The sequence below is a fragment of the Rhinopithecus bieti genome, unplaced genomic scaffold (genome assembly GCF_001698545.2).
Source record: "Rhinopithecus bieti isolate Rb0 unplaced genomic scaffold, ASM169854v2 scaffold_10015, whole genome shotgun sequence".
Taxonomy (NCBI): domain Eukaryota; kingdom Metazoa; phylum Chordata; class Mammalia; order Primates; family Cercopithecidae; genus Rhinopithecus; species Rhinopithecus bieti.
The window spans coordinates 457,342-482,337 of NW_016806417.1; the positions used below are offsets into that span (position 1 = coordinate 457,342).

A 24,996-nucleotide genomic window follows, 5' to 3' on the forward strand; every position below is an offset into this window, starting at 1 on the left:
GCATTGCTTATTGTGATAACTAGCTGTTTGAATACAAATGTTAATCTTATTCTTGATTCTTTCTGCTGACAGCTCAAGTAAATGGTGCCCAAATAGACGATGAATAAAATCTAGAGTAACACACATACCTTGCCTTGTGAAAATTAATAAGCGCTTTATGAGTTTTTTTGAACCCCAGAATGATTAAACTAGGAATGAATCTAAAATAAAACTTCAAATAAAGTCTGAAGAACTAGGGAAAGAAAATACCATCCTGAAGACTTAGGAGAAAGGTAGACTTCTGAATATAGAAGCACAAAGAAAAATGCAAATCTTACTTTGCCTTCTCCCAAAGAAATGAGAAGATGTAGCCTGGTGAGATAGCAGCAGAAAGACTTAAGAAGAGAAACAGGTGTTTTTAGAGATAGAGATAAATAAAAATATGTGACATAGGAATTAAAATCCTCACTGAAATATAAAAATTACAGCCACAAAATTTTAATCAATGATTAGAAGATAAATTTGAAAACACTGTCTTGGAAAATAGATGAAAATTGAAAATGATGGGAAAAGATAGTAGGAGGTCAGAAAAGAAAGAACCAACATAAATAAATGAATCGTAGGTATGCTGAGACAAAAGCTGGAAAAGAAGTAGTGAAGAAAAAATTGAAGGCAACTTGCTTGAACAGAAGAAAGTAAAGACCTGGGTTTGCAGATTAAAAGGGCTCCCTGTGTTCAAAAGAAATAATTTTTTTTTTAGTAAAATCTCCCCTCCCCATAATTTCATATATACTAGCAAAGTTTTGAATTACAAAACATAAAGAAAATGTTTGCCTGCAAAGAAAAAAAACCCCATCAGACTTTATTCCTAATTCTCTTCTACAGCATACAAATAGCATAAGACAACTGAGAAATATGTTGAATTTAATGAAAATTCAATAAATCAATACCTAAGTTGTTGTTCTTGTGTATCTCATTAGCCACCATGCCATTCTTGGAAAGAATTCTTCAAAGATATACTTCAGCCAATTGAAACATGAATCAAAATAAATTCTGCAGAACTGTGCTGTCCTGTATAATGTGGCTATTAAGCACTTGAAATGTGGCTAGTCCTAATTGAGACGTGCTGTAAGTGTAAAATACACAATGGATTTTGAGAAAAGCAAAAGAATATAAAAATTCCATTAATATTTTTTGTATTGATTATATATTAAAATGACCAGATTTCTGATTTATTGGCTTAAAATTGATAAAATTATTTTTGTTTGTCTTCAGTGAAAGTAGCTACTAGACAATTTAAAATTACATATGTAGCTTGCATCTGTTCCACTGAACAGTGTAGCTCTAGATTATAAATTGTTATGTTAAAGAAGTATTGAGCACCAAAACCAGGTAAATATATCTTTAAATCCAAATATTTATTGGACATAAACTTAGAAAACAGAATGTAATGTGAAATACCATCATAATTCTTAGCAGTGAAGCATCATAATATTAAAATAACAATTTAGCAAAATATCTAAAAATTCACATGTTATCAGTAAAAGTGAATAGAGGGAAGGAAAGAGATGGGAAAGGTAATCTCATCACCTCAGACAGATAGGAGTCAGTTGACACTATTAAGTTATTGATGTTGATAAAAATACAAGAGAAACAGAATATAAGAATATATAATTTTAAATTTAAAGATAACTATCAGCCAGGCATGGCTGCATACACCTGTAATCCCAGCTACTTGAGAGACTAAGGCAGGAGTATTGCTTGAGTCCAGGAGTTGGAGGCCAGCCTGGGTGACATAGTGAGACCTTGTCTCTAAAAATAAGAGAAAGAGAGAGAGAAAGAGAAAGAGAGAGAAGGAAATAAAGAAAAAAGAAAATTATAATAGTTTCCCAATCTGGATTAAAACACATTACAGCTATATATTGTTTCAAGAGGAAAACTAAAACCAAAATGATAGGCAAGAATGTTTCAGGTAATTACAAATAAAAAGGAGCTAGCTCTGGTAGGATCAACTTTCTAAAAAGCAGAATTCAAGGAACAAAGAGCAAAATGAGTAATTTTCTATTGATAAGGGAGGGATGTAGTCCACAATGAAGATGTGAAAACGCTACACCTTATTTCAGCCATAGGATAGATCTTGCATGCTACGCTAGGTATGGTCCTTTTCTTTAAATTAGTGCCCATGAAATAGTTACAAAAATTCCCATAAGTTAGATGACAAAAAATCAGGTTAGATTAAATCAAGATTAGATTATGTAGGACATACTCTCTGACTCTACTGTTACAATGTTACAGTCATATAATATGTAATATTATTAAATTAATTAATTATTAAATTAATTACATATTATGTAACTATCCATAATGACCATATTGTTATCTAGAAAATAAAAAAGGTAAAGAAAGGAAGAAGACAACTTTAAGTTGCACCACCACTAAAACAACTATTGGAAATATGTTTTCAAAAATAGACAACTTCTGGGAAATAAAAATTGCCATTGTGGTCTTCTTAGAAGTTGACATGTCAAACGGGTGACCTGTAGCCAAAACCATAGATAGAAATTCTCTGATTTACAAAACAAATTAGGGAAAAAAGTGGAAGACTAATCTATTGAAAGCAGGGGAATGAAAATATCAAATCTAAAAGCAAAGACAAATGAATTAGAAATGAGAAAGCAGCAGAGTTTCTAAATTCAAGAACTACGTCTTTAAAAAGGCAATGAAATTAACAGATCTCTAGAATAGCACCGTCCAGTGAAACTTGCTGTAATGTTGGAAAATTCTACGTTGGTGCTGTGCAATACAGCAATTACTAGTCATGTGTCTATTGAACATTGAAATGTGCTAGTGAGACAAAAGAAGTAGATTTTTAATTTTATTCAATTTTAGTTATTCCAAATTTAAATTGCCACATATGACTAATGGGTATCACATTGGACAGAAGAGCTCTAGAAAGTAGACAGAGAAGAAAATAAGCAAATAAATACTCAAAAATGTTAATATATAGATGTGGATTAAAATAGAAGATGCAAATAAATTTATGCAAACAAATTTGAATATCTCTACAAAATGGCAATTTTAAGGGGAAATATTCCAAAAGAAATAGATAAGATGAATGCAGCAATAACAAAGACTTTTAAAAATTTGTGAAATAATTACTTTGCTAAAATTATTTTGGATTCCAAGAGTTTTATAGGCAATTTTATTCAAATATTGGGGAATAGACTATTCCCAGGATAAAAACAATGTAAAAGATGAAACTAAAGGCTAGAATGGAAACCAAAGGCAAGGAATAGAATTACTGGCAGTACAAATCTGTAAGTATGTTCTAGTAACAATATAATATGACCAAATAGAACTTATCTGAGTAATGCAAGTTGGCTTTACTAATAAGAATTTTCTTTTTCTTTCTTTCTTTCTTTTTTTTTTTGAGACAGAGTTTCGCTCTTCTTGGCCAGGCTGGAGTGCAGTGGCACTATCTTGGCTCACAGCAACCTTCTGCCTCCTAGGTTCAAGCGACTCTCCTGCTTTAAGAATTTTTTTTTTTTTAATTTTTTTTTTGAGATGGAGTTTTGCTCTTGTTGCCCAGGCTGGAGTACGATGGCGCGATCTTGACTCACCACAACCTCCGCCTCCCGGGTTCAAGCGATTATCCTGTCTCAGCCTCCTGAGTAGCTGGGATTACAGGCATGCTCCAGTACGCCCAGCTAGTTTTGTATTTTTAGTAGAGACAGGGTTTCTCCATGTTGGTCAGGCTGGTCTTGAACTCCCGACCTCAGGTGATCTGCCCGCCTTGGCCTCCCAAAGTGCTGGGATTACAGACGTGAGCCACTGCGCCTGGTCAAGAAGTTTTTAATACATGATCCAGATGTCATTTAGACTTTCCCTTTAAGAGCTATATAAGATTGTTTCAAACCTTCATTTTACGTAGAGTTTTAATCCTTAAAGTTTCTGTGAAAATTTTAGGGGTTCCCCTCATTACTTCTGGCTATTGTTTTCTGAGTCTGTTGCATTTTTTCCTATACTTTGTGTCTTGCAGATAACAAAGGATAGGACACAATCCATTCTTCATAATTTCTAAATCCTCTCTGCATTGTAACTTTCAGAAAGCAGCAAGTGTGTGAAACTTTTATGATTCCAGACAGCCAGTTATATTACAATTCCACATAGCATTTAACTTAAACACAAATGCCAGAGGTATAGGTTTTTGGAAAATTCTGCACTTGTATCTGCCAAGTGTCTTACACCATTTGTGTTGCTATAATAAAATACCTGAGACTGGGTAATTTATAAAAAACAAAAATTTATTTCTCACAGTTCTGGAGGATGAATATCCAAGATACAGGTGCTGGCAGATTCAGCATCTGGCGAGGGCCTGATTTCTGCTTCTAAGATGGTGTCTTGTTGCTGTGGCCTCTGAGGGGAGGAGCGCTGCGTCCTCACATGATGGAAGGGACAAAAGGGAACCAGACTCCTGCCATGAATCCCTCATGACCCAATGACCTCCCAAAGGCCACACCTCTTAATATGTTATACTGGGGATTTGGTAAAACAGATTAATCTAATAAGATAACTCAGAAATAAACTCTAATGTCTTTGGGAATTTAGAATGTATCATCACAGATCAAATTTGATTCTTATATTTTGATGGGGGAGTCCTTTTCCCCACCGTGATGTATTGATAAGGAGTTGAATTTTCAAATCTTTTTGCAATTGCAGGAGACAGAATTCCTGAAAAGTTCCTAAAACCAATAATTACTGTATTGAAAATAACAAAACAGTATCTAGGTGACTGATTTAAGATATTCAAAACATTATTGGTACTTTATTTTTTGTACCATCATTATTTTTTTGTTTTCATCTGGGCTTTATTCCATTCATTCCTGATTCCTATGTATCCCAGCCCCAAACTTCCTACCCACTGAGAATTTTAGGGGTTTTATTCATCAAAAGGAGAGGAAGGCTACAAACCCATGTCACATATTTTGAGAACCACCGAAGGTTTTCAGTAATGTTTTTTCCTTCCCTTTACAGAGAATTAAGTCTCTTTCTTTCCCTGTGCTTCTCAGGACTCAGCTTTCTGCCAGCATAATCTTTGAGTATTCTTATACAGACCTGAGTTGATAAGTCACTTGTCAGATTTAAATGGGATTACCACATCACCTTGGGCTCCTCCTAGCAGCAGTTTATCAAGCTGCCACTCTTAGCCACACCACAAAATGAATCTGTAGTTATTTCTGATTTAGATTCTTCTTATCTCATTTTCTTGCTTTCTTGTCTTTTCTCAGCCCATTAAATTCACCTTGCATTATTTATCCTCCCCTGCAGCCCGAATTTCTTTTGTTAAAGGAAGCTGCAAACTGCTGCATGCAAGATAGTAAGTCAGGCCTGTAATCCCAGCACTTTGGGAGGCCAAGGCAGGCGGATCACGAGGTAAGGAGTTTGAGACCAGCCTGGCCAACATGGTGAAACGCCGTGTCTACTAAAATGCAAAATTAGCTGGGCATGGTGGCGGGCACCTATAGCCTCAGCTGCTCAGGAGGCTGAGGCAGGAGAATCGCTTGAACCTGGGAGGCAGAGGTTGCAGTGAGCCGAGGTCACGCCACTGTACTCTAGCCCTGGTGACAAAGTGAGACTCCAAAAAAAAAAAAAAAAANCTTTTCTCAGCCCATTAAATTCACCTTGCATTATTTATCCTCCCCTGCAGCCCGAATTTCTTTTGTTAAAGGAAGCTGCAAACTGCTGCATGCAAGATAGTAAGTCAGGCCTGTAATCCCAGCACTTTGGGAGGCCAAGGCAGGCGGATCACGAGGTAAGGAGTTTGAGACCAGCCTGGCCAACATGGTGAAACGCCGTGTCTACTAAAAATGCAAAAATTAGCTGGGCATGGTGGCGGGCACCTATAGCCTCAGCTGCTCAGGAGGCTGAGGCAGGAGAATCGCTTGAACCTGGGAGGCAGAGGTTGCAGTGAGCCGAGGTCACGCCACTGTACTCTAGCCCTGGTGACAAAGTGAGACTCCAAAAAAAAAAAAAAAAACAAAAAAAAAAAAAAAAAAAAAAAAAAAAAAAAAAAAAAAAATCGTGGAGACTAAGTCAGGACTCTTCCTAGTTGCGATAAGGCAAATTCTATTTCCTATGTAAAAAATTGTCTGTTTCCTATTCAGAAATGCAGGACGTTCTGCATGATCTACACTATGCGTCTGTTTATTTGCTCTGTAATGAAGTAATAAACACAGGGTGATGTATCACACAGAGCCTTGGATTAGGAGAATGAGAATTTTGGGTCAAAGTCATCTGTTTTCTAACCCTGTAATCTGGGTTATTTGATTTCTTGGAGACTTAATGTCCCAGTGTTCAATAGTTTCCGTAATACTTACTTTGAAGGGCTAATGATTCAGTAGGCTAACACAGGTGAAGTCCAGCACATAGCAAGTACTGAACAAATGTTTGCTACATCTGAATCAGAGACCCTGCTCTCTTGATGAGTTCAGTGGTACAGATGCTGCCAGTCTGGAGGATTTATAACCAGTCTGGAGGGTTTATGGGTCCATGAAAAGTTGTCTTTGTGAAAAGAAGGGAGATGATTTATGGCAGGGACAGAGGGGAGGTAAGAGGAAAGGAGAATGTAGTAGGCATTGAATGAGAGTCAGGAATAAGTCAAAGGAGAGAGGAAAGAGGAGGCGAGGAGGGGAGTGAGGAGAAGCTGATGAGATGGAGTGGGCTGAAGGGAGATGCTCACCTCCTGCACCTGAGCCGCATTATTTTTGGTGTCCTGAAGGCTTATTTCACCTAAGAGTTCCCTCATGGGGTTTTTGATATTATTGAGAAAGACCTGTGTGACTCTATCTGTTTGTGTATTTTTGGCTCTATTTAGTCAGAAACATTTCATGCTTTCAACATCAGCTTAAAATAAATCAGAGCAGGGGAATTTTTATTTTTCATTTTGTCAGAGCAGACCTTTCCAGTGCCCCTGGAGAGTCTTCTGCCCACATTTATGGAGAGTCAGAGGAGGGGTTCTTTTCCACTGTCTCAGAGTTCACAGAGGAGAGTACTTACTCCAAAAGAGTCACCAGATTGAGTTGAGATGAGCCATGGGAGAGGCCCATGGTGATCCTTCTAAGGCAGGAATGAGTAGCAGATTAGATTCTGGCTGTATTTTCTAGCACATAAAAGTTGTGTGGATACCCTGTATCCTGGGCGCCTCTTTGGCCTGGCTTTACATCCTCTTGGTCCTATTTTTAAGCTCCAGCTTAATTTCTCTTAATTTCCACCCAGTTTATGTGGGAATTGCCCCATACTCATGTGTGGGTAGATCCCGAAGGGCTAGAGAATTAATTCCCTATGGAGTTACCTTTGACCATGGGGGATGAGAGCCTGCAGATAAATGTTCCCAGTTCGATTCCTCAGGGGGATAATTCTGAGCATGCTCCCCACCTTCTCTGTAATCCCCATAGAACCCAGCCCCAGGTATCCTGTCTTGATAGGGTTTATTATTAAGTACAGTAAGGCCAACAGATCAGGAGGTGACTGACATTGAAAAGATAGTGTGTTACACTCACAGATTCCAAGAGAAGGCACACATCATACCGTGGGGGCCACACAGGAAAGCACTGGGGCTGGTCACTGGGCAGAGGGGGATCAGGCTGCTGTGGGCAAGAGCCTCAATGTGGTTCAGGAAGCAGTGAGTGAGGCAGGGTAAGCAGGTTTAGGATTGGCTAGTTGGATAATGTCAGTGGTCTTGGGGTAATTAAGGCAGATGGATAGTGGCCAGGAACACAAAAGCTCTATAAGGGCAGTGGTTGCGGGTGCGGACTCTGGGTCAGTTGGTTTGTATTTGAAAGGCGCACCCCTGGGAGGAGGACTACTGCCTGAGGAGGTGCAGGGGCAAGGTGACTCAGATATATTATTATTGGGTTGTCTGGAACCAGACATGTCTGGAATATGCACATAGGGCAGATGTTACAGCGTAAAGTTTACAGATGCTAGAAATAGGGTGAATACACCCACGGGGATGACGACTTGACAGGATGACGACTTGACATTGCACCTGTGTCTTGGTTTTTCCCTTGTTACTCCCTGATTTACTCTCCCTGTTCTCCTCTCCTGCCTCCCGGAATCACTTCCAAAATAAAAAGCTTGCCACAAGCCCTTGTCTCAGAATCTACTTTTCAGAAAGAAACTTGGTCAAGACCTTATGCTGGATGCAGTTCAGAATGGGCTGAGCAAGGCCCTTTTTCTCTGCACACGGCAGTGTTCTTTGTTCATCTTTCTTAGAGTGTTTCCTGCGATATATTTATTTTACTTTAAAATTGTTAATATTGTTATTACTCACCTTTTGCCTTAAAGTTTTATTTTACTTTTGAAAATAGTCTATCATTTATGATTTCATTCAGCAAACATCTCTTCAGAGCCTGCTGAATATATAATCATGAGTTCACACTGATAGTTCTAGTTCAAATCTAACACAATAGGCATCTTTACCTTCTCCTATTGTCTGTTTGTATTTTCTGTCTCCTGGAATAAGAGCTGTGGTTTCCAGCACCCTCATTATGGCTGCTCATTTGCTCTGTCCTACAGTATATATGATATAGTTTAGAACTGCTCCTTTATGATTACTAACAACAGCAAACCTACCCAGGGAGGTTCAAGATTTCTCTGCTGTGTGTGTGTGAGTATGTGTGTGTGCATATTTAGAATTGATCTCTCTAGTGATATATAGTAGGGGTACTGTATTCATAAGATATTTAAATTAATTATTTTCCATTATAATTATATTACTAATATCACACACAGTTAGGTTTGTTTCTGTTTCTATTCAATTTTAGGATTTTAAAAATTTTTTGTTAACTATATATTTGAATATTAAAACATTTACATTATTCAAAAGTAAAAACTGTATAGAAATGTGAAGTCTTTCATCTCTAACCTGTCTTACTTATTCCGAACTCATCCCTTGTGGGTAATTTTCATTGTTTCTGGTCCTGTCTTCTTTGCCTTTTGCAAAAATAAACACATATATTTCTCCTTGTTTCTTATTCAAGAGGGAGCATAATATAAACAGACTCATGCATGTTTCTTTTTCACTTATAATAGATCTTGGAAATCACTCCTTATCAGCTTATAGAGATCTTTCATTTTGGAATATTGGTCAGTGGCATAGCAATCCATTACATAAATGTACTATAGTTAATTCAGATGTAGTTAGGCTAACTACAAGAGATTTCTTAAAGGGGAGCAGCATGAGGACTTTGGCACTGTTAAAGGATAATTTTTTGAAAATTCATACAAGTACAAAGTGAACACGTGTCAAAGATCTTATTCAACACATTGATGAAGAAACTAGTAAGATGTTATAACTAGTTTGGAAGAAAATCCAAAGAGCATACAAATATGTAAATCCATCAGGTATGCTGAAATGAATTTACTTAATGGATGTGAAACTGGCAAGACTCATCAATATCTACACGGCCATAATTAATTGCATTCCATGGGACACATTTTACATTTCTACGGACAAGATTCATTTGTGTTGCTATCAGTCTTCTCCAATTTACAGTACTGTAAAGTAGTTCCAAGATAGTGAAAAGTGAAGACAATTCAGATGGGTGAGATAGATAGGACATTCATGAAAGTTTTTGGTCAATTTCAAACACTTTGATGGATTGGAAAATTGTTTATGGAGGGGATTAAGGAGAGGACTAGGGAAAACAAATTTAGTTTTCTAAAGTCTGACTCTAGTCTAAATCAATTAGCAGCTGCCTTGTGTTTTTCTGCCTCTTCAAACCTTCTTGAGTGCAGGGAAGGTAGAGTTTTATTTTAAGAAACTGTTACAGCCACCCAACTTTTAGCAGCACCACCCTGATCAGTCAGCAGCCATCAACACTGAGGCACGATTCTCCACCAGCAAAAAGATTACATCTCCTTGAAGGCTCAGATGATTGTTAGCATTTTTTAAAATTTCAGCAATAAAGCATTTTAGAATTAAGATATGTATATTGTGTTTTTAGACAAAATGCTATTGTACACTTAATAGACTACAGTATAAACATAACTTTTATATGCATTGGGGAAACCAAAAAAATTTGTGTGACTCATTATATTGTGAATTTGTTTTATTGCAGTGGTCTAGAACTGTGAACCTATGATATCTTCTACGTATGCCTGTATATTGTTTTCTAACCTTTTTAGAAGATGAAGGCAAGCGAGAGGGGAGTTGAGAGTGAGTGTTGAGTGAATCATAGTCATCTCTTCAATCGCAGTCTTCTTTTAAACTCATCAATGTGTGTCTTTGTGGGGGCTGGTACTTTGGAGGTATCATCACAATTTTGTTTGGGAGCCCTTAATGTAGAGGTGGCTTGGGTCTTATGATCCTTCTGATTCATTGACTGGGAAAATGGTGAAAAAGCTCTTATGAATTCATTAATAGTTTTAGATGAATTTGTAGATTTATTAATCACATCTATGTATATTTAAAAATTAGTTACATATTTATGGGTAAGATGTGATTTCACCCACAGTTAAATGCATGGCATTCTATGGATTCAGAAGCTCTTCCTATGAGCCTGCCATTCCTCGTAAGTCGCTACTCCACAGCACAGTAGTTTCCTCTCTGAAACACAGATACGGCTGTATCACCACAACCTTGCTCAAAAATCTGTCTTTTCTTTCTTTTTATTGCTTGGAGGATAAATTCTTAAATGTGTAGCATTTTATTCAAGGCACTTTGCAAATGGTCCAACAGGCCTCTGACCCAATCTCTGGACACTGCCCCTGTGGCTTCGTGCCAGCCTCAGGAGCTGCTTTGTTACGCCTCTAAGCCTTTGCATATGCTGTCTGCACTGATTGTTTTCCCCTCTTTTCTACCTGCTGAAGAGTGTCTCATGCTTTAGACCATATCCAATGTCATGTTCTCTGTGTGGTTTTCCCCAGGGCCCCGAGGCAGAGTGAGTGAGCTCTCCTCTGGGTCCCATAGCCCTCTGTTTGCCCCTCAGTTATGGTGCATTGCCAGTTTATTGTGATTGCTTGTGGGTTCCCTTGGGAACCAGTCTCATTCATCTTTCCATTTCTAGGGCCAAGAATGAAACCTGGCACATTGAGGGAATTCAATATGTGTTTACTGAATGAAAAAAATGAAGGAATAAAGGGGGATGTGCAGGAACTTTATTGTAAGGCCTTCACTTAGATCAGGTTTAAGAAAACAGGCTGCTGTTCTTGTTCTTCCTCCCAGAAGCAGACCTTCATTAACATAGAACTGATCTTCATTAATACAGAACCAGACTTCGTTAATAGAACCAGATCTTATTAAGATATATGTGTAGGGCCTTTAAAAAACAAAAAAAGCTGTCTTGTCTTTCAGGGGTTTGAGGAATCTGTTTCCTTCCACTGATGCACTTTAATTTTCTCTTGATAGACACAAAAGCAGTTTGTATGGACACCCCAAGGGAGGTCAGTTATGGCATGGGCATTGAAAGAGCTGTTTGCTGACACATGGGTGTCCTTGCTTGTAGGCTCAGGGATCCATGTGAGGCACTCCCTGTTGTGCGTGAGGTTCTTTCAATCTTCCTGGCAGAGCTGTCCTTCTGACACAACAAGCCAGGGTGATTTCTCCTGTGGTGGGCTGCAGGTGGCTGGCCAAGGTCTCAGGGAGGAATCCCCATGTGCACACAAATCCATTCTCTATCTGCCTATCCCATGCATGGTGTGTGTTAGCTAGCACTGCTTCTCACTCCTTCATGCCCATCCCTCATGCCCCATACGGAGCCTTTGTGTGAATTAGAAAAATCCAGTATTTTGCATAGACACAGCTCTATGGTGCATGGCTTAGTGATCTGACAGTGTTTTTTTTTTTTTTTTTTAATTTTATTTATTGTTATTTTATATTATTCTATTTTTATTTTACTTTAAGTTCCACTATACGTGTGCAGAATGTGCAGGTTTGTTACATAGGTATACATGTGCTGTGGTGGTTTGCTGCACCTATTGACCCGTCCTCTAAGTTCCCTCCCCTAAACCGCACCCCTCAACAGGCTCTGGTGTGCGTTGTTCCCTTCCCTGTGTCCATGTGTTCTCATTGTTCAACTCCCACTCATGAATGAGAAGATGTGGTGTTTGGTTTTCTGTTCCTATGTTAGTTTGCTGAGGATGATGGCTTCCAGCTTCATCCATGTCCCTGCAAAGGACATGATCTCATTCTCATTTTTATGGCTGCATAGTATTCCATGGTGTATATGTGCTACATTTTCTTTATCTAGTCTATCATTGATGGGCATTTGGGATGGCTCCATGTCTTTGCTATTGTAAATAGTGCTGCAATAAACATATGTGTACATGTGTCTATATGGTAGAATGATTTACGTTCCTTTGGGTATATACCCAGTAATGGGATTGCTGGGTCAAATGGTATATTTCTGGTTCTAGATCCTTGAGGAATCGCCACACTGTCTTCCACAATGGATGAACTAATTTACATTCCAACCAACAGTGTAAAAGTGTTCCTATTTCTCCACAGCCTCGTCAGAATCTATTTCTTCTTGACTTTATTTTATTTATTTATTTATTTTTTAAGATGGAGTTTTGCTCTTGTTGCCCAGGCTGGAGTGCAATGGCGTGATCTCGGCTCACTGCAACCTCTGTCTCCCAGGTTCAAGCGATTCTCCTGCCTCAGCCTCCCAAGTAGCTGGGATTACAGACATGCACCACCATGCCCGGCTAATTTTGTTATGTTTAGTAGGGATGGGATTTCTCCATGTTGGTCAGGCTAGTCTTGAACTCCCGACCTCAGGTGATCCACCTGCCTTGGCATCCCAAGGTGGTGGGATGACAGGCATGAGCCACCGTGCCTGGCTGCTTCTTGACTTTTTAATAATTGCTGTTCTGACTGGCATGAGATGGTATCTCATTGTGGTTTTGATTTGTTTTTCTCTAATGATCAGTGGTGTAGAGTTTTTTTATGTTTGGTGGCCATGTAAATGTCTTCTTTGGAGAAGTGTCTGTTCGTATCCTTTGGCCATTTTTTGATGGGGTTATTTTTGTTGTTGTTGTAAATTTGTTTAAGTTCCTTGTAAATTCTGGATATTAGACCTTTGTCAGATGAGTGGATTGCAAAAATATTCTCCCATTCTATACGTGGCCTGTTCACTCGACCTGACAGTGTCTTTGTGTAAAGACAAACTTTTTCTTTTATCTGGGTAGACATAACCAGCACAAACCAATGGCAATGGGTTAATGGTAATGGTAATGTCTTCAGGCTGTGCTTAAAATTTTTTTGCTCATAGATTTTAAAATAATAGTTATTTAATTAATTATGATTTATTTATGATTTTATTTACTTTTATTTTATGAATTTTATTTTAGAACAGTTTTAGATATACAGAAAAATTGCAAAGATAATACAGAGATCTCATACAGCCTATACCCAGTTTCCTGCATTATTAACCTCTTACATTAGCTTGGTACGTTTGTAACAGTTAATGAACAAATATCTGTACATTCTGAGCAGCGAACATCCACACGGTATTCAAATTTCTTTAGTTTTTAATTGAATGTCCTTTTTCTGTTCCAGGATCCCATCTAGGATGCCACATTACATTTAGTCATCATGTCTTTAGGCTCCTCTTGGCTGTGATAGTTTTTCAGACTTTCCTTATATGCTAGTCCCTCTATTTCCAAGGGGGTTGGTTCCCTCAGGTACCAAAATGCTCAGAGGTTCAAGTGCCTGATATAAAATGATGTAGTATTGTCATATAATTTATGCACATCCTCCCATATACTTTAAATCACTTCTAGATAACTTGTAATACCTAATACAATGTAAATATTAACTAGTTATTGTATTGTTTAAGGAATAATATAATAATAATATTAAGTAAAAATAATTTCAATAGCAATAATTTTAATAATTTAATTTTTTTTATTAAAATAACAAAATTTTATTAAATAATAAATTTTAATAATTTAATTTTTAATAATAATAATTATAATTAAGTAATAATAATAAGTACGTTATGTGTATTGTTTAGGGAAATAATGACAAAAAAGTCTGTGAGTGTTCTCTACAGATGCATTTTTTTTCTGAATATTTTCCTTCTTTAGTTGTTTGAATCCATGGAACCCATGGATATGGAGGCTCAACAGTATTTGGTGCCTTTGGCTGTTTTGAAGAGCGCTAGTCAGGTGTTCTGTCACAAGTTCTTCAAGTGGTTTATCTAATGTTTTCTCCATGACTAGACTGGGTGTTTTAGACTGATTGTTTAATAAGTTTTATTTCTGTTTAGGTATGGTAAGGTCAACAGATAAGGAGACAAATGCCATTGTAAAGAGAATTTGTTACCCACAGTTCCCAAGAGAGGGCTTCCATGTCATGTTACGGGGCCATCTGGGGAAGCACTGGTGTCAATTAGGAAGTGGGGGTGGGACATCGTGGGCAGGAACCTTTGTTGTGGTTTCTGCAAGAAGGAACAGGCAAGGCAGGGTAAGCAAGGTTGGGACTGGCTGGTTTGAATGATTTTGGGGGGCTGAAGCCTAGGGGCTGCCTAATACCTAGTTGCCTGGTACCAGGCCCTGAGGTGATTAGGCCCAGTGGAGAGTGGCCAGGGGTGTGAAAGTCCTACAAGGGAGGTAGTTGGTGTGTGGACTCTGGATTGGCCGGTTTGCGTTTTAAAAGCACACCCCGGGAAGGAGGACTTTCCCTGGGGAGTTGGGGGTTCGGGGAGAGTGGGGCAACAAGGGAGACAGGAGGCCAAGGTCAGGTGACTCGGGCATACTATTGGTTGTCCAGAACTAGCTGTGTTGGGCACATGCATGTAGGGCAGATGTTACAGCATCAAGTTTATGGAAGCTAGAAACATGCCTACTACACAGAGCAAAGTGACATTTTCATGACATCATATCAAGGGCACACACTATCAGCACAACTTCTCACTGTTGAGTTTGACCTTGATCACCTGGCGGATCAGGCGCTCCTTTTGTAGACACCGCTTTCACTTGATGCCCACCTTTAACATTTATCTCACATGTTTGAAGTTTTACATGCATAAACATACATGTAATTTTCCTGGGTCTTGATATTGTAGAAGAATCAACCTGTTGATCGTGAGTTCTAGTTCTTAAAGGTGGTGCCCTCTTTGGGGTGGGTGTCTCCATAAAATGGAGTCTTAGGCTTCAGGCAAGCCGAGTTTATAGGGGAGACTTGTGTTTGAACATCCTCACTGTTCCCTAAAATGGTAGTGCTTTATATACTTCCAATTGCTGACTAAACATCTAAATAGATACCTGTGGCTCTGTCAGGAGTTAGGGCTGATCACCACTGCAATGAGACAAGGTATATCCAATAACTTAGCTTTGAGTCAAAATACTTAGAGTGGTAGCCTATTTTCTACATATAAATGTAAAAATTCCTGGTTACAGCTCTCTAATGTTGGTGGAGATGATGAGAAATATATAAATTTCCCTGCTCTGCTTTGGAAGATCCTGAGTTGGGGAAGGCAGGACATGGAGTCAACTGGTGGATGATTCACCTGCATCTCTCTTTTCCCTGTGCCTCAGGGTCTAAGTCACAGAACTGTCTGTGGAACTCCCTCATCGACGGGCTCACAGGGAATGTCAAGGAGAAGCCACGGCCAACAATTGTCCATGACCCTCGACCCCCAGAAGAAATCCTAGCTGATGAATTGCCACAGCTGGATAGCCCGGAAGTCTTGGTGAAGACATCCTTCAGGTTTGGTGGATTGCAACTCAATGTGTTCCTTCTTATTTGCTTGTGGAGTTGTTTCAATCCAGTTAGATGCATAGTCAGTGTGGACAGCAAATTACTTCATTTCTTTGCACTGAGTAAATTAGAATTGATGAAGGAGGGTTGGAATCAATGCTAGCTGGACTTCTGGCTGGATTTCCTGAATGTAGTGAAGATCTTATCAGTAGTTAAGTTGCTGTTGGTATTTAATTGGTATTGGCATTTAAATGCTGAGGCAAAGGATTTACTGATGTTGGCAATTTGAATTGGATTAATGAGTCTTTTGCTTCAAAGGAGGATGACGCATCCAGATAAGGGTGTAGAAGAAAAGCACGTGTTGGGAATTAATTCAGTCCTGTGTCTTTAGAGTCTCTTGCTGGGGGAAGGTTTCCAGTTGTAAAAGATGTAAGAGCTGCTGCTGACGGAAATGAAGCGAGAATTTTCTCATGTTGTTTACCAGGTGGCTGTTTACTCTGTGCTAGTTCATCATTTAGCCTTGCATCTTCCCGCAAGGTCTCTTATTTTCTTTTGGTATTGTACTCCATTTTCATTATAACTCCGTCCCTTACCTTCTCACCCATATTAAATAAAAACCAATCTGAGTATGAATGTGGTGTAAAAAGGTGATTTTTTTTCCCCAAATGGGTCTTTCAGACTCACATTTGAAACAGTATATTTACAGTACTACTGGTTTCAGAAATTAAGACTCGATCATTTTTCCAGATTGCTTTCTGCCCCTCCTTTCTTCCTGTTATATCAATTTTACTTCTTTCACTTTTCTTTCCACTATAGACTTTCATACTCTCCACATGGTTAGCAGAACATATAAACCTCATTTTTCTTTCCCCATAAACAATTCAGACAGCTCTTGGAGTTCCATGAAATAGATTTGAAAAGTGTACTCTCTTTTGCATCCAGGTGATATGCGTAATTCCTCAGTGAGAGCCATTTCATTGTGTGAAGGTTCTTAGTGTCTATTGAATTATAGATGAGTTCAGAAAGGAGTGATAAATAGGGGTTTGGATTTCTTTATACAGTGTGACGAGTGCATTGGTGAGACAAGAATTGCAGGCAAATGCTGTTTTTATTCCTACTAAGGGCCTGGTTATTGCATCATAAGGTTTTGAATAAACTAAAACTCACTCACCTGGAGAGAAGTACATCTTATGAACCTGCAATTCTCAGCAAGTGACTGTGATGAAAGAGGGGACTGTGAATAGCTTTCACTGTCTATGTGTTATCGCCTTGGAGCATCTCTTATGGAGTCAATCTCTTCTCCTAAGGGTTCTTATAGCTACTCTTTTCACCCCAAACCAGGTTCATCATCTTCTTCGATGAACGGGCAAAGAGCTACTCTCATGAAAAAAACATCTTATTTGCTCACTCAACTCCTTTACCATCATCTGTTTTGTTTGCATTCTCTTGGTGCTCTTTAATAGAGAGAATGTATTGATGCCCATGAGCGTCATTTGATCTGTTAGGTGTAACATGTAGCAGTGTCTTGGTTTCTGAAAGAGATTAAGTTATACATTGAATATCAGGACTTATTTCTGTTTCCTTGTAACATTTGGTGCTGTAGGAAGAAGACTGCAGGTGCATGCAGGTATATGCCAACCCTTTAGCAATTGAGACAAGAAATCCATTAGCATTTATTTATTTATTTATTTACTGGTACCCTTAATACAACTGTATACTATTCTGTAACTATCCTTTCTTCCAAAAAAGATGGTTGATTTTGATGACAATGCTAAATGGTAAATATTTTCTTCTGCAATTGTCCTTAACTGTGGTGGCATGATCAGCTGTGAGATTTGTTGTGCATAAATTACTACAAGTAAACTACTCAGGTATGGGAAGAGTTTATCAATGAATAAATCAGAGCAGAATCAAGGTTACCTTACAGCTCCTCTGTAGGGTCATTACCACTGACTGGTACCACAATAAGGGTTAGTGATAGCTTTGATTACTTCTCTTTTTCCTTGGTCATACTTGGAGGGCATTTGGAGTTTAGGGCCAGGAAATATGGTCATCAGCTCTTACCAAACAAGATACAAATGACAATGTCAATAAGCCCAATGTGCCAAATTATCAGGAGGTCCAGTCTTTTCTTGGGGTTCTTGACCCTCACTATTCCTAAGGACCCCCAGCCTTATTGACAGTGGTTCAAGAATCATTGCTTATCCTGCTATGCCTTTTGTCCCTTGCTAGGGAAATGAGGTCTCATGTTGAGCGTGGACTTTCTGACCTCAGTGAAACTAGGCATTTTTGTCACCAACCTAGATTACCTCTTCCTTGTGATGTCTCCTGTCTGTGGCTTCTGTTGTCTTTTCCTGACCCTTGGCCTCAGCACAACCACAGTTTTTCTCAGACGTATTCTAATAATGTTGATTCTCAAAAGGAAGGGGTTAGATACTTAATTCCACTTTCCCCAGAAATCTTTTCTAGCTCTCTGCAAGGTGGAGGCAAATATATACAAGCTACCACCAGGACAAAATGTGTGTACTTGTTTAATATTTGCCTTTAGTATTTTCATTTAAGTAGTTCTTCTCAGAGCAAAGGGACAGTCTGCTCTAAAGCTAAATTCTACTTTCCATTTCCAAATATATGAATTATTTACAAATTTATCAATGATGGGTGTTTTTCAAAAAAATTTCAAATGTTTTTATGTTTCAATCTCCACCAGACTCCCTGTTACATCAGCAATAACTGTTCTTATTTGCCAGGCTTAACCCAAAAAATTCAAGGATTCTGTCCATTTTAGAGATGAAGAAACTGGCCTGGAGAGAGAAAGCCTATAAAAAATTGCTGGTGGATTGCTAGTCTCCAATGCAGCAGCAAGGAGTGGCTTAGGAAAACTTTAAATCTTACTTTATCACCCCACCCCAAATAAGTATATCATCTATAAACTCACATAAAAAGCATGCTTGTGATTCAAATGCAGCTTCAAGACATGTCCCTGGGCCTTGTCTTCCAATCAGGCTGCGATCCCTAAGTATGGCCTGCAAACACTCTGAATTGTTGCTGGATTAATGTCAGTTACTAATAATGCCAGAGGGTATAGCTGAAAGTGAGAATTTGACACACTGACTTGGAAATAAAGATTTTGGAAAATGAAGGCACCACCTTTCTTCCCCAAGGGTTGTGTCAATAGTTGAGGTTTGTGCAAATGCCATCTCAACTCTGGGTATGGTCCCTGACAGTCTTCCCTCTTGTCCCCTTCCTGGCTGGGCAGTGCTGATGAGGCAAATACTCTGTGTATTGGGGCAGACAGTTTAGCAGAGTATTCGGACGAAGCTTCCAGGGCTTGAGGGGAAGGTCTCCTCGTGGCTGCCCAGATTCAGATCCCAGCCAATATTGCTGGAAGGCAACACAGTTTAGTGCTTAGTTGTACTAAGGGCTTTAGTCTTTACTCTCCAAGAAAGGAACAGTTTAAGCTATCCAGGTGGGAAAATTTGACTTCTGATAGTGGCTGTACTGGGTTTCAGTTCCAACTCTATTACCCCTGGCCAATTGCTTCATCTCTTCAAGCCTCTGTTTTTTCCTCCTCCCCCCAACCCCCCAGCTTTATAATGGTATAATTGACAAAATTTGTATATCATTTACAATGTAAAATAATATGATATTTTGTCATATGTGTACATTGCAAAATGATTAAATCAAGCTAAATAACATCCACCACTTCACATAATGTCTTTTTTTTTTTTTTTTTTTTTTGGTGGCAAAACCTCTGTTTTCTTAACTGCCAGGCTAAGGTTGGCCTTGAAGAGTGGTCTGATGACTCAAACTTGAGTGTGCATCACAATCACCTGGGGGGGATTGTTAAAACATTGTTGGGCTCATCCCAGATGTAGGTGGGGCCCAAGAATGTTCCCTAACAAGCTTCAGGTTATACTGATGCTGCTGGTCCAGGATCACACCGAAAGAACCACTGCACTAGGTGAGATTTAGGAGTGTTTTCTATGTTAATTTGAGCGGGTCACTTACCTATTGATATGGTTTGGGTCTGTGTCCCCACCCAGATCTCATCTTGAATTATAATTCCATGTGTCGAGGGAGGAATCTGATGGGAGATGATTGGCTTATGGGGGCATTTCCCCCATGCTGTTCTTGTGATAGTGAGTGAGTTCTCACAAGATCTGATGGTTTTATAAGCTTCTGGCATTTCCCCTGCTTACTCTTCTCTCTCTTGCTGCTATGTGAAGAAGGTCCTTACTTCCTCTTCACCTCCTGCCTTGACTGTAAGTTTCCTGAGGCCTCCCCAGCCATGTGGAACTGTGAGTCAATTAAACCTCTTTCCTTTATAAATTACCCAGTTTCAGGTATTTATTTATAGCAGTGTGAGAACAAACCGACCTATTCCGGCCTGTTTTAAAATCTTTGAAATGGGGATAAAGAGACCCCCTTCCCGGGGTTTGGGGAGGATTTAAAGGAGATAATGCATGTGAATGAGCCAAGCACAGTGTCCAGCACCTAGAACGAGCTCAGTAAGTGTTAATTTTGTATTCGTGCTCAGCACTCACTGGAATCCTTGCATGCCCTTGAGCTTACACATACAAAGTTAAATAGGATCAAACATGGGTTTTATGGCTCCACGTGCAGACAATGTGGGCCCTGAAAGCTCACTAAACTTGTGGCATGAAAGGTCTGTTTTCAAAATCTGAGATTTTTGAAAAGAAGAAAGTGGGAGCCATAAATAAAGAAAAAGGCTTCAGTGCCTGGAAAATAGACACTCCTGGGAACTCACCTTGGGTGCCTCTTTCCTTCTTTCTCATATTTTATCCCTTTAAACCTGTTGCTCTGCTTAGGCTTTTCTTGAAAGAGGATAGAAAATAAATTGAACCTGGGGCTAAGGAAGACAGACAAGTCCATCCAGTCTGATTAGTCACAGGAATCTCAATACCTGCCACTAGAGGACCCAAGAGAACAGGAAAGAGCTGGCTGCTGAGAGAGGTTTCTCTCCCCAGCCTCTGGTGTACACATTCCCAGAGGTGGGAGGGACCTGGCTCAGATGGTACCACAAGTAAGAGAAGCCAGTGTTTATTGAGCATCTGCTGTGTGTCAAGGACTGTGCATTCATTTGCTCACTTAATCCCCCCAAACCCTGGCAAGTTGAGTATTATTTTCTCAGTTGTACAGGTCAGGAAACTGAGGCTCAGAGAGATCAAGCAGCTTGCCCAAAGTCACCCAGCAGGTGGCAGAGCTGGAGATTTCAACCAAGTCCACCTAGCTCTACAGCCTTGCTCCTTTAGCATATTCTACTAGCACCACATAACCTTGGACTTCATGTCTCCGGATTTGTTGTTGGTGAAAAAAGATATGGTGTGATTGGTTATACTAATTTGAGTGTGCACTTTGGATATATAGTTTGAGTTATATTTTGATACATATTTTATGTATCCTATAAGACTGGCCCTGTTCTATTGCACTGAATCTTTTTCTAGTCTAGACTTATGTTTTCAATCCACCTACCCCTTTTGGATAGAAGCCATTGAAGGCACTGCTTCTCAAACCTTATGTCTAAATGAATTCCTTGGGGAATCCTGTTAAATGCAGATCCTGATTCAGTAGGTCTGGGGTGCAGCCTGTGAATCTGCATTTCTAACAAGCTCCAACTGATGCAGTGGTCTGAGGACCACCACCTTCTGTGTGGTGAAACACAGGCTTTGGAATCCCACAAGTATGAATTTGCAAACAATCTTTTAAACTACATGATTTGAGTAATGGTTTTGTTCTCTTTCCTCATTTTCCACATGCAAACAGTAAAATAATGGGCTTTGGGGGCTGCTGTTAGGATTAAGTGGGCCAACGAAGGTGACAGCCTCTAAGTCTTTCTCGCTCAGTTTTTAAAACCCTGTTTGGGAGAAGATTGATCCTGTACACCCCCAACTCTTTCTTTTGTGACTGGGTTATGCAATGGGCCCCAGCCGGGGAATATGAGCCCTATGGATGCTTTGTGAGTGATGCTGGCTGTGGGCCTGACCTCCTTGGGCAGTGGTGGAAATTCTGAAGCCACTCAGTGCATTGCCCACCTCAGTTACTTTACCTTGAATCATGTGACTCCCAACACAGGTTGAGTTGCCAGGTTTTGATAATTTTGCACTTGGAAGAATCGTGTGCTTACTCCCTACAGAGTCAGTGGGGGCTTGGTGAGCTTCTCTTCCCACTTAGAATGGACTTATTTGGGCTTTGGCAAAGGCTTTCTAGATTCTATAGATAGCTTACTAAGAATATGTTCCAGAGAGCAGAACCGCGTTGAGCCAACACCCTCAGCTACGGATGAGATTAAGGCCTTGTCAGATCCCATTTAATGGATTGCATTTTCCATGCAGAATTAAATCGTTGAACTCATCCTAATTTTGACTTTTGGCAGTCATTTTTCCACTAGGGGCTGCTGCCAAAATGTCAGTTTCTGACTTGATTACTTTCAGGAAATGTGCAATCTGGCTGATGATATAGCATGGTGTGGGGTAGCGTCCCCTGGAGCTTCGGCCCCTCCCTAGGATGAATCATGGGTTAAAATTCCCAATTAGCTCATAGGAGTCTAGTCACACATACCCTTCTATCACTGAGTGTTGCTCACCCACTGGAAACTTCTGGGGACACCTACTCTCCTGACTTAGTGTTGCCTTCCTGGAGTTATTTTTCACCTTTAGTCTTTGCAAATCCAAATCATTTGCCAAGGGGAAGAATGAAAGAATGAATTCTGAGAATTTTTAAAGCCTAGAGAAGTTTTATTGCAACCTTGGCTTCACATAAAGGCAATGTTTAGGTCTCTCTTTGTAAGTTTTAGAGACAGATTTTCAGTGTTAAAAAATGACCAAGTATATATGAGGTAGACATTATTCCTCTTGCATTCTTGTTGGTCCTCTCCCTGGTATTTTGGGAAGGGAGGGCTTATCTCTGTGGTGGCCATGAGAATGTACCTTTCATATCTCTGATCACAGAAAGTGAACTTGACCCATGGCCTCTTAGCTTGTGTGGGGGAAATTTATCCCTGTGATGGCCAAGGCTATGCATTCCAGAGGAGCCCATTGACATTGACTGAGCATGGCAGGGACCCTAAGGTCAGCTGTTCCTGGGAGACATGGAACTCCTCTGATGGTGACTTTGGTATTCAGACTCACTAATGGCCTTGCTGAACTTTTTTTAGAGCTGCAGTACAGTCTCAGACACTTCTACCCAACTTTCTTTTACTGGGAGTCAGACCTGCATCCAGGTCTGATGGCTTTCTCAGCCTCGCTCAGCTCTTTACTCATTTATTTTTACAGATTTTACTCCAATACATCTCTTGTATGTCTAATCCTGTCTTGACATCTGCTTCTCAGAAAACCACAGTCTCCCATCACACTGCAGTTCTCTGCTGGTGCACTACTTCTAGCTTGGCGTGGGGGGCATAGCTCCAATGCTACTGGCATAGATATTCTGGGCCAGTCTCTCTATATTTAATTTTATATTTGATACTGTATCTTCCCTATGGGCTCTAGTGGGAGGGAACATGGGGCAAGCCACAATTTTCTTTAGTATCTTGTACTTTTATTGCCTTACAGGGGATTTTGGGGAAGCATTGAGATTAAAGAAACTACAACATAAGGAGAAAATTGTAATTGTACTCAAAATATAATGTTGAACTCCACACAGAAGGTCTGCTGATGGATGCCTCTGGCTCCTAGCCAGTGGGCTTGTCTCCAGGGCTGACTCCCCTTAGAGAATGCATCCTTTTTCCAACCAGAGCACATTCTTCTCAGGCCGTTGAGAAATCCAGGCTTCTACTCCCGGGAATGTAGCTCATCTGAGGTGTCCTCAACCCCTCAGCATATGCCTCAACCACAATAAATTTTAGCGGCACATTTTACCAAGTGTGAGTTATTCATCCTAGAATAACCCTCAGGAAGCTTTCAGTGCTGTTGGGTTGGGAGGAGGAGCGGGACATTCCTTCTGGAGCTTCCACCTAACTCACCCTGCCAATGTGAAGTGTGGATAAACTTCTCTATGTTTCCTAATTAGCAACAGGAACTGCTGTTCCAGCCCACATAAAGACCCAAAATATGCAGGGAATCCCTGAAGTTCTCTCTGGATAAAGGAAGGAAGTGTGAAGATTTGAGATCAGCTTGGACTAAACTACCCCTGGGGGTCAGTGTGGGGTACGAGGTAAATGCACTTCTCGTCTTCAGTTGCATAAGCAGTAACTTCATTGTACACAACCTGTAGACTCACAGGGAAGAGATTTTCAATAGAGTACTTGATGTGTGAAGGTAGCACCAAGAAGCTATGAAGGTGGGAGCAGCAGAGTGGAGGAGATTGGCAGTGAGCTCATGGGTGTAGCCCAAGGTCAAGGGTGCTCTTGGATACCTCCACAACTGGGCTGCCCAACCTCCTATCCACGTGCTGTCTGGACACTACCATTGACCCATAGTAGCACATCCCACATTATTCTTATTCATATTTTGCATTAGATAGAAATTTTTCTGGGTGGCAGGGACCCACTGCCTGGATTGCCTGGCATATCATAGATGCTTTGGGTGTAGTTGTTGATTGAATGAATGGGCTGTGGTTTTGCAATCCAATTCATTTTTTATGGTTTAGCTCATGAACCTCCTATGAAAAGGGTGGTATAATTCTAGGAGCTGGAAGTATAAATTCAGTACATCTCAGGCATTAGAGAAATTCCTGGTTGGGAGAGAGGGCAGCAAGAGTAATGCTGTTGAAAATGCACTGCAGAATTTGGAAGCCTAAAATATAGGCAGTGGTTTGCAGAAGTCAGCTAGTAGGGGCCTACCCCCACCATATTCCTTCTCTCTCTCTCTCTTCCCTCTCCTCTCCTCTCTCTCTTCCCTCTCCTCTCCTCTCTCTCTTCCCTCTCCTCTCCTCTCCTCTCCTCTCCTCTCCTCTCCTCTCCTCTCCTTTCTTTATTTTGACAGAGTATTGCTCTGTCACCCGGGCTGGAGTGCAGTGGTGTGATCTCAGCTCACTGTAACCTCTGCCTCCTGGATTCAAGTGATTCTCGTGCCTCAGCTTCCATGCCCAGCTAATTTTTGTATTTTTAGTAGAGATGGGGTTTCACCATGTTGACCAAGCTGGTCTTGAACTTCTGGCCTCAAGTGATCCACCTACCTAGACCTCCCAGAGTGCTGGGATTACAGGCATGAGCCACCACACCTGGGCCATATTTCTTTCTTCACTAAAATTTTTTGACTTGGCTTATTGGAGGATAGAGGGTTTATTCTTGTCAATTAGTAGGGAATGAAGAATTACTATCCAGAAAATGTACTTTATAGATTATCAGCCTA

At 40.0% G+C, this 24,996-nt stretch overlaps 1 protein-coding gene across 5 annotated transcripts in view; it reads left to right on the forward strand.

Moving 5' to 3' along the window:
- Positions 1 to 24,996, forward strand: part of PDE1C (phosphodiesterase 1C) — a 571,792-nt gene that overhangs the window by 120,613 nt on the left and 426,183 nt on the right. For all 5 annotated transcript variants that reach the window (XM_017876413.1, XM_017876415.1, XM_017876419.1 and 2 more), the window contains exon 3: positions 15,523 to 15,694. In XM_017876413.1, coding sequence (XP_017731902.1) covers positions 15,523 to 15,694 — 172 coding nt within the window. The remainder of the gene's footprint in view (positions 1 to 15,522; positions 15,695 to 24,996) is intronic.